Genomic DNA, 10,927 nt, shown 5'->3' with positions numbered 1-10,927 from the left:
GTGAAACTGTGTGTTTCAGTGGAAAAGAACACCGGGAAAGAACCCGAGGAATCGAGTCAAGGCCGATAGGCGACTCGCATCAGGTTTGTGCACAAAAATTTATAAATTATAGTTTCACAATGAAAATTGATTTGTTATACATTGAGAATATGTTTTATTCATTATGGATTTCGAAAATGTTGTGTTGCCTATTTTACAATGGAAATTTAAAATGAAAATTATTTATTGATTGTAAGGAATATTTGAACAATATGGTTTTGAATTTAGTTATGGCTTTGGAAATTTTATTTGAGAATTTTTGTGTTGCCTACTTTGGAAATGGAGATTTGAAATGAAGCTTGTTTAATTGTTGCATCAATTATAATTGAACATCATATTTTTAAATCGTTTTAATTCACACTTGGCATGGCAATATTAATATGTTCCTCATCCACTTATGGGGTGAGTTTGATATTTGATCAATTTTCTCCCTCTCTGGCTTCCCAGTCTGAGGGGCGAGTTTGGATGAGTACTCATTAGCTAGCTAGCCACCTCCCTCATTGATTTCGATTAGTGGGGGTGTTTGTCTTGTCGTGATGTACACACGGCATGTTCGGAAATTTTATGTCATGGCCTAAGTTGTGTTAATGTTTGGCAACACTATGTTTATTAAATTATTTGATCAAGTTGTGCTATATTAAGCTTGAAATTATGATTTGTTATAAATGTAATTTGAGAAAGAAATTGTGAAATGCGATTATGAGATTTTTGAATGATGATTTGTTCATAAATGTTTTATATTATACATTTTATTCTTTATTGTGCACCATTGAGTATTTACTCAGCGATAGCTTTAACTTGCTGTTGCAGATAGAGAAAAGGACATAGTAATAGAGTGAGCTGCTACAGTCAAAGAGGAGCACGGTTGAAGAATTTCTGTATGGGTATTGTCTATACCCTGGTAGTTTAGTTTGATGTAAATATGATAGTATGCATATGTATCTCTGTAATTTGAGTAGTTGTACAGATAAAATTGTAATAATATTATTTTTGAGATTTTGTGTTTGTAAATTTAATAGTGGATGTAAATTAAATATTTAAAATGCAATGTGCATGAGTTTATGAAATGTTTTGAGTTATTAATTTTTGATTTGAAATTTGGATTTTAAGTTGAAGTGTTGCCATTGTTGTTGATTTGAAGTTTGGTGATTGCAAATGAAGTTGTGATTGAGAAAAATATTGGGAGTGTTTTTATTTTCAGGTTTTGAAGAACTATTTTCTCAAAAAATACAAACGGCACTCTGCCGAAATCTTTGTAAAAATTGCGGAAATCTTAAATATCCAAAAATTTGATTTATGTTTGGACTTTAAATAAAGGTTTTTAATATTTGAAAAAAAAAATTTACCCACCAATTCCAAAATGAACGAAAATTGTTTTAAAATCCCTTGTAGTATATTTAATGGGTTACCGGTAGGTGAAGTACGGTAATTCATTAGGTGTACTACGGGAACATGTTACATCTTACGAGGAGTAGGGTGTGACATGTTTTGTGGTATCAGAGCAAAGGTTTTAAAATAAATTTTAAACTGTGAATTTGAAATATTTTGTCGGTAAATACAACTGCTCAAATGTTGATATATATGACATATTTACATAATGAATATGCGCTAATGGAGGTCAACCTGCTTGTGTTTGTTATCAGAGAGTAGAAAATTTCTGGAAAACGGAATGAGAGAGGGAGATCATTCCGTAGAGCAATCTGTTGAGGCTGAGGCCCAAGGAGAAGTCCCAGTACTCCAGAATGTGAGTGGGTCAGCCACTCTAGCTCCTTCTCAAGCACCGCAGTTCCCTGCTAAGTTTGCACAGCAATGGCTGCGTTCTTTCAACAAATGGCGGGGTATGTGCCACTTCAAGCACAGACACAAGCATCGGTAGCACAACCACAGTCATCGGCTCGGCAATATGAAAAGTTAATGAAATTTGGGGCTACAGAATTCAAAGGAACAGTGGATCCACTAGAAGCAGAACAGTGTTTAGAGAGGATGGAACGGGTTTTCAGAAAATTACAGTGTGTTGAAGAGTTGAAGTTTGAATATTCAGTATCACTTCTGCACGGAGATGCATATGAGTGGTGGAAGACCATCCCCTACAGTCTGGTAGAGCCACCAGTCCTCACATGGGCAGACTTTTTAAGGGAATTTCGGCAAAAGTGGGTCCCTGATACTTATGTAGACATGAAGCTGCAAGAGTTTTTAAGTTTGAGGCAAGGGGATAGAACTGTATCAGAGTATGAGCGGGACTTTTCAAGGCTAAGCCATTATGCTGGAAGCTTAGTCCCAGAGACCGATGTAAAAGGTTTGAGGCTGGGTTAAGGCCTAGCTTGAGAATGCAAGTGGTAGGGTTCCGACACCAGAATTTTTCTGAATTGATTTCACAAGCCCTGGAACTGGAAAGGATAGAATCAGAATGGGCAGTGAAAAAGAGTACACAAGAGAAAGAGAAAACTGAAAAGGATACTGGTCAAGCTACTGAGAGTGGCTCTGGGAAAAGAAAACATTTTGAAGGATCTAGCTCACGCAAATCAGGTAGAAGTATATCTTCTAGACAGAAACCATCCTAATCCGATCAGCAAACTCAATAGACACGCAGAAAAACGCTGTCGGATCGACTTTGTGAGACTTGTGGTAAACCACATAGTGGAGTATGTTATAGAGCTATAGGAGCATGTTTTAATTGTGGAGGGACTAGTTATTTTGCTAAGGATTGCGTAAGTCCACGCCATTATGGATCATTTACCATGTCAAAAGGATCAACTCAAGTTTCTACCCCGAAGCGTTCACCAGCAGTTGGTAGAGGCGGAGGCAGAGGTAGGGGTAGTACGCTTGGAAGTCAGAGTATTGTAAATCAACCAGGACAAGGTAATGCTCCAGTTATGTTATATGGTAGTGAGTGTTGGGCACCGAAGGAGTCATATGTGTCTAAGATAAGAATTGTGGAGATGAGAATGTTAAGGTGAATGAGTAGCCATACTAGACTAGATAAAGTTTGTAATGAGAGTATTAGAGAAAAGGTAGGAGTGGTGCTAATTGAGGATAAGTTGAGAGAAGGGAGATTGAGGTGGTTTGGTCATGTGAAGCGTAGACATACGGAGGCTCCAATTAGACAAGTAGAGCACATTAGATTAGAGGCTAGAAAGAAAAGAAGGGGTAGACCTAAACTAACTTGGAGGAGAGTAGTACAACATAACCTAGAAGCATTACACATTCCCGAGAATTTAACCCAAAATCGTTTAGAGTGGAGAAAGAGAATCCATATAACCGACCTCAAATTTTTTGGATAAAGACTTAGTTGAGTTGAGTTATACACTTTCATCTTTTTATTTATTATGAATATTTTTACAATTAAAATTTTATCATTATTTTTTAAAGGAAATATAAATTCATTAATAATATCAAAATTTTAAGTATTACAAAATAATCACGAGGGATAGACCCCTGCTCTTATAGATCATATATAACTTAATATCATAGATAATAAAGTTCACTAAATTTTTAATATAATGATGTTCTAGGATCTATTTATTTGTGAAAAATAGTTTTCTCTTTTCAATTTTTTATTTTCTAAGAAAATTATTGTTTTCATTTTTCATGAAAAATAAATATAGAAAACGTGTTCACCTATAAATAATAGAAAATAATTTTTTTAATTAAAAAAATTCATATCGTTTATAATTACAAAATATTGTAAAACATATTTAGAAATTTTATTTTATTTTTAAAATTTTAATATGTGTCATTCATTTATTTTATAATAATATGATTAATTTTTTATAATTATAAATAAATATTTTTCTAATAATTATTTAATTTTAGATGTTAAAAATTTATAGAAAAATTTTGGTTATGAAAAAAGTCATGGTTTTCTCTTTGAAAAACAATTGAAAAATATAATTTTTGTTATAAAAAAAAACCAGTAAAAAATAACTTAAAGATGTTTTCACAAAATTTAGAAAACTAGAAAATTGACACATGTGAATACGAAACTCTCTTTTCTGATTTTTTTCAAAAACTTTTCCAATGAACTACCTTAACTAGTTTCCCACAAATGAACAAGCCCTGAATTTTTTTACTTGAAGATGATTTTGACAAAAAATATAAATATTTCAAGTGGCCACCAGTCTTTGGATTATTTTTTCAATAACTTGATGCATATGACATACACATACAAGTTTAAGCCATTATGTGTTGATGGTGAAATATGTCTTACTACTAAGTTTCATTGGTAGAAGATCCGTGTATGCAAATTGAAGCAGCGGGTAGTGCGGAAAAGGATCAACACATGATCAAATTGTTGAAAATAAATAAGATCTAATATAAGATCTAAAGAAACACAAAATTCAATCTAAAATCTAACAATAAAATGAAGCAAACATAGTTTTGTGAAGAAGAAAATTTCATTGAAATAAATATGAAAACTTATACATAATAAAAATATAATAGGTATTTATAGAGTTCTAAATCTTAATCTAGGTAGGAATAAATTAAAGAGTCCTATTCTAAATAGAAAATATATTTAAAGACCTAAATTAAATAAAAATAATATTTTAAAGTCCTAAATAAATTAGGAAATATAAATAAAATCTATCTAGGAAATTAAAGAATCTCATTATAAGTAGGAATTCTTGTGAAAATAGGAAAATATATATTCAGATTTGGTATGGATTTACGCATCGTATCACAAATCAATATCTAAAATTTACCATCAAATAAAGTCGATGATTATACTTTTATTTAAAATGACTCATACTAAACTCTTACAATAGGAGAGACCATCATAAAAAAATGAGATAAAATATAATAACTCCCATTAGAGAGGAGACAAAAAAAAATTCAAGTATCAATAATTATAGATACGAGAACAAATTCTTAATATTTCTTTCAAAAAGAATGCAAATTTGCAAGTTGTTAGAAAAAAACACAAAGAAAAAAAAAGAAAAAGAAAGAAAGATGAAAATACAAAGAGGAGAGAGGGAAGAGTTGTCATCAATAAAAAGCAATCATTCCATCGTATCTAATTTTGAGTTGAGAGAGTTTTTATGGTGAGAAAAATTTAGTGGGAGGAGTTTCCAGTTTAAAAAAATTATCATTATTAACACACTTTAAATTTTCATTAACAAGCACTAAATAAAAAAAATAAAAAGGATAAATAAAAATTAATAAAAGAATAAAAACTTAAAAATGCTTTTATTTAAAATAACAATATTTGAATATTAATTATGATATAACATAAAAATAAAAATAATGATGATTTACTTAAAATATTATCACTTGGCGCAGAGAATGCTTCTTGGTCAATTTTGCAGTCTATTTTTAATTATTGCTTTGCATCCTTAGGAAGTCCACCACAGAATCCTCCCAGCATCATCGTCCTTGAAATCTCGATCCCAAATCTTTTAAAAAAGGCAAAAGTTTTATTTTAACCTTCCACTGTGTTTGAGTTGAGTACTAACATAGTTTATTAGGGTAAATTTCAATAACTATCCCTGGACTTATATGGTTGTAACACTACAGTCTTTAAACTTTAAAACGTAACATAAAACCCCCTAAACTTTCAAATTTTACACAGTAAAATTCCTCTAACATTCAATTACTGATTTTTCAATTGAAAACTGATGTGAACAACTCCCGCATGGCTCTTAGTCAACATTTCTCTCTCCTCTCTTATTTAAATTGTAAAATTATTCTTTTTGCACCTGAAAAATCATTCTGTTTACAGTGAGAAAAATGATTTAATTTACATATAACTTGAAAGAGAAAAGAGAAATATTGACTAAGCTCCACGCTAGAGCTATTCAGGTCAGCGTCTAACTGAAAAACCGACAATTAGAAGTTAGAGGGATTTTACTGTACAAAATTTGAAAGTTGAAGGGGGGTTTTATATTACATTTTTAAGTTGAGGGACTATAATGTTATATTAAATAAGTTCAGGGACAATTGTCAAAATTTATCCTAGTTTATTAACATATCATATCATACTGTACTGTATTGTGCTGTATTGTTTTTATTGTTAACATATTAGTAAAGATAGTATAGGAAAGAATGGTTTAATAACCTTTTCTTGTTTGGTTAGATTGTATAATATGGTATAATAAATATGAAGATTACTAAAATGCTCTTATTGTTGTTTTAAATATATAAAGAGTTATTTTAAACTTTACTTGCACTGCTTGAAAAATGATAAATTTTTTCAAGAACTAAAGAGTTCAATGTTGATTACCCAATTGACAAAATAGACGAAATAACCTAGGTATACCAAATGAAATCACTCATTAACAAACAAGAAAATAGATTCTAGAGCTAGGTAATAAAAGAATTAGAAAATCAAACCCAACAATCAAACATAAATAAAAAAAGGATAATTACCAATAAAAACTCACACTTGTGACGAGTTTGGATTATATCCACACCAAAAATTGGCGACTGAGCAGGAGTAGAGAGGGGTATTAAAGTGTAATTTCAGACTTACTAAAGCTTAAGAAGGGACTGCGGAGGACTTGTGATGTGAGAGACAATGGAGGATTGGTATATGTGAGAGAATAAAAAAATTTTTATCGAAGGGAGAGACTAGAGATGAGGGATAATGAACGTTTATAAATAAATAAAATAGGATATAATTAAATTTTATAAATTGTGTAAGTATAAAATTAAAATGCAAAAATTTCAAACCATCTAAAACCACTGATTTAGTTGTTTTAAAATATGTGGTAAAATCATGATTAAGGAATCATCATTTTACAATCCAAAACCAAGATTCTCTAGGAATAATCTTTACAAACAAGTAGTATTACTATACTGTACATTATGAAATCATGGGAAACCATCATCCAAACAAGGGGTTAAACTATGGGTTAATAATTATATAAGCCTTTAAAGCATTTCGATGAGCCCTTCAAGTTTTAAAAGTCTTTCAAATTTTAAAAATAGATTAAATAAACTTTATTATTAGTTTTGGGGACAAATAAATATTTTAATTTGCAAGAATAGATAAAAAAGATTGAACTATAATTTGTATCTAATATAAATCCAGCCAAAACTGTACACGAAAATCTTTTAGTCCATGGGGTCCTCATCAATAGTTTTGTGTATTTAATTTGCAACATCCTAGTAAGTATCTACTGCATCCTATAGCAGATTGAAAATTTGTTCTTTGCCGAACAATTCAAGAAACTTCTCTGTGGATTCAAGAAACTTTTATAGATAAGCTTCTTCAACCATTTTGTAAATAATAACTTATCAATTTGCTCTAGGACATAGCAAATTTTCATCAATATGTTGTAAATCAAATGCATAGAATTGATGATGAGGACCTTGTGCACTATAAAATCTTTGTGCACAGTTTTGGTTGGATTTATATTAGAGACAAATTATAATTTAATCATTTCTATCTATTTTCAGAAGTTTTTTTTTATAGCATTTATTTTCAAAAGCTAAAGGCTTATTTGTTCCAAAATGATAAAATAACTTATTCGATATTTTTTAAAATTGGAAAGATTTATTTATTTTTTTTAAAAAGTTAAATAGCTTAATTGAATTTCAAAATACTTTAAAAACTTATGTAACTATTTAGCATAACTTTTAAGAGTCTAAATAATGCTTTTGCCTAAGAAGAAAAATGTTCTGGCTTTGAGCTGGGTGAATCTTCCCGGCTCCCACACCCTGGATTCTCCAACTACCCACATGTTGACAAATACCTAGTACATGTTATGACCTGGATTTATGTTGAGATGTAATTTTATCTATTCAAATTAATATAAATATTATAAATTTTATTTATTATGAAAAAGTTAGATTATACTAACTAAATTTCATATTTAATTTCTTTTTCCTTTTAAAATGGGATTACAAGACTAAAAGCTGATTAAAAATAACTAAATAACATATAGTAGTTCTTTTGTGGCCGTTCTAATCAAAACCAAACAAATTAATAAAACAAATAAAAGCTGATGAAAATGGTGAACACCTTTCCTATAAATACCACATCGAATATACGGAGAAATGCATACCATCAAGCAAACCTTCAAGTAGTTCTTGTAGTCTACTTGAGTTTCCTTGCTTTGATAAAATGGGTTCAATTGCATCCCCTAAACCTCATGCAGTTCTAGTCCCATACCCTGCACAAGGGCATGTGAGTCCCCTGATGCAGCTTGGGAAGCTTTTACACTCTCGTGGCTTTCACATCACTTTTGTCAATACTGAGCATAACCACAGACGCTTAATTCGTTCCAGAGGTCAGGAATTCATTAATGGCCTTCCAGATTTCAAGTTTAAAGCGATCCCAGATGGGTTGCCACCTACTGATCGTGATGCCACCCAACATGTTCCTTCACTTTGTGATTCTACCAGAAAGAATTGCTTGGCTCCTTTCAAAGAGCTAATTGCCAAGCTAAAAGCTTCCACTGATGTGCCTCCAATTACTTGCATAATTTCAGATGGAGTCATGGCCTTTGCTATTGATGCCGCTCGACATTTTGGCATTCCAGAGTTCCAATTTTGGACTGCCTCAGCCGGAAGCTTCATGGCTTACCTACATCATGTTGAACTCGTCAGAAGGGGCATCGTCCCATTCAAAGGTTTTTTTTTTTTTTTTTTTTCCTTCCCTTTTTTAACATTCCTTCTATCCTTTAGAGAAGAATTAATGATGAAACTCATCACAAATTAACATTTCTTGTATATATTTTATGTTGGATCAGATGAAAGTTTCATGCATGATGGCACTCTTAATCAACCAGTTGATTTCATTCCGGGAATGCCTAACCTGAAACTGAGGGACATGCCTAGCTTTATCAGAGTCACTGATGTAAACGACATAATGTTCGATTTTATAGGATCAGAAGCACATAGGAGTCTGAAAGCTGATGCAATCATTTTCAACACATTCGATGAGTTTGAACAAGAAGTGCTAGATGCCATTGCAGCCATGTACCCCAAGATTTATACTATAGGTCCATTTACCCTGCTTGAGAAGGGCATACCTGAGGGCAAGTCCAAGGCATTTAGATCAAGCTTATGGAAGGAGGATTTAAGCTGTCTAGAGTGGCTCGATAAAAGAGAGCCAGACTCAGTTGTGTATGTAAACTATGGCTGTGTTACTACAATAACAGACAAACAGCTTATAGAATTTGCCTGGGGTCTTGCAAATAGCAAGCATCCATTTTTATGGATTGTTAGGCCTGATATTGTGATGGGTGAATCCGCAGTATTGCCTGAGGAATTTTACGAGGAAATCAAGGACAGAGGATTGCTGGTGAATTGGGTACCGCAAGATCGTGTTCTTCAACACCCATCAGTTGGTGTTTTCCTCTCACATTGTGGATGGAATTCTACCATGGAATGTGTTTCTGGTGGCAAGCCTCTCATCTGCTGGCCTTTCTTTGGTGAGCAACAAACAAATTGCAAATATGCGTGTGATGTGTGGAAGACTGGCATGGAGCTTAGTACTGACTTAACCAGAGATGAACTAGTGGGTATCATCAAGGAACTGATGGAAACTGAGAAAGGAAAAGAAATGAAGAGAAATGCTGTGGAATGGAGAAAGAAAGCAGAAGCAGCCACCAGTATTGGAGGAGTATCTTACAATAACTTCGACAGATTCATTAAGGAGGCCATCCTTCAAGAGAAGTCTGAGTAATAATACTAGTGCTTGTGGAACCCAGTTGCTACCTTTGTAAGATACTAAGATAAAATAAGCCATTGGCATTGCTTGCTCCTGCTAAGGAAAAATTAATATTATTTAGGAATTGTCTTAATTAATTCCAATATATGTATGTTTTTGCAGAAAAGTAATGCGAGTGAGAGTTGGAGACAACCAGTGGGAATTGTGAGTGCTCCACTCGATTATATTCATGATATTGTATCTTATTAATAAATAAAATTTTAGTTTATGCTTGTGTAATTGAGTTCTTCATCATCTTGGATTGGTAGTAGTGTCATATATCGATTTGGGATAAAAGTAATATATTCTTATAAAATTTGGAATGTTTTTCATCTTTTAGCTAATTTTTAAGGAAGTGAATTAGACTTGACCCATTCCCTTAAGATGGTTAGTTTAACACATCCATTTTTCTCTTAAGAGTCATATCCTTAGAGTCTGCAGGCTCTTTCTTTAATTGCACAAAATTCAGCAACCAATAGTGCTTCCGATGGCAAGGATATGATGAAAATGGAAAATCCACCCTGCCAATTACCTAAACAATCTAATTAAACTTCCAGCAGAAGGTGATGAGACTGAAGTTTGCTAAACGCAGTTATCTTCTGTGTTCTACTTACACAGTGGCGGAGGGAGGGCGCCATGGCCCCAGGATTATATAATAATAATAATAATAATAATAATAATAATAATAATAATAATAATAATAATAATAATAATAATAATAATAAATTAAAATAGTTAAAAAATTAGAACATAATTCTATATGTTTAAAAATAAAATTGACTCCTAACTTTATGAAAGTAACATTAATATGATTTTATATATTTAAAATTAAATTAGTTTCCTAAATTTAATTTTGTAAATATTTTATTAGGCTATTTATATATTTGAATTTGTTTTTAGTATCTTGATTCAAAATATTAATTTTTTTTTAACTATAAGTTAAAATATGAGTGATCCAAATAAAAAATTCTATTTGTAGTATAGTTTATAATGTTTTTAAAATAATTTATTTTAAAAATAATTTTTTACATTAAAGTTTTTTGAAGTAAGAGCCTTTAAAAAAATAAAAGTCTCTTCTCACTCATATTAAATATTAATTTTAATTCAATTTTTTTTAAATTTAAATTTTATTTGTTTAAAAAAAATAATTTGTATATTAAAAATATTTTTCATAGAAATTATTTTCTAAGAAAATTTTTTTTATAAAAATATTTTTTATTATTTAGTTGCAATGAT

At 31.2% G+C, this 10,927-nt stretch overlaps 1 protein-coding gene across 1 annotated transcript; it reads left to right on the top strand.

Moving 5' to 3' along the window:
• The first annotated feature begins 8,030 nt into the window (after nucleotides 1-8,030).
• On the top strand, nucleotides 8,031-9,931 carry LOC110635099 (linamarin synthase 2-like). Its single transcript, XM_021784310.2, has 2 exons — nucleotides 8,031-8,609; nucleotides 8,730-9,931. The coding sequence occupies exons 1-2, from the start codon at nucleotides 8,102-8,104 to the stop codon at nucleotides 9,665-9,667; spliced, it is 1,446 nt and encodes a 481-aa protein (XP_021640002.2). The 5' UTR covers nucleotides 8,031-8,101; the 3' UTR covers nucleotides 9,668-9,931.
• Nucleotides 9,932-10,927: the final 996 nt, after the last annotated feature.

Source organism: Hevea brasiliensis, chromosome 10, assembly GCF_030052815.1.
Source record: "Hevea brasiliensis isolate MT/VB/25A 57/8 chromosome 10, ASM3005281v1, whole genome shotgun sequence".
NCBI lineage: Eukaryota > Viridiplantae > Streptophyta > Magnoliopsida > Malpighiales > Euphorbiaceae > Hevea > Hevea brasiliensis.
This window is presented reverse-complemented; position numbering and strand designations above follow the sequence as displayed.

Excerpts from the sequence above, each read along its gene's own strand:
- LOC110635099 (XM_021784310.2), top strand. The coding sequence starts at position 8,102 with ATGGGTTCAATTGCATCCCCTAAACCTCATGCAGTTCTAGTCCCATAC. Across the intron at positions 8,610-8,729 it reads GGGCATCGTCCCATTCAAAG|ATGAAAGTTTCATGCATGAT; the intron begins GTTTTTTTTTTT and ends ATGTTGGATCAG.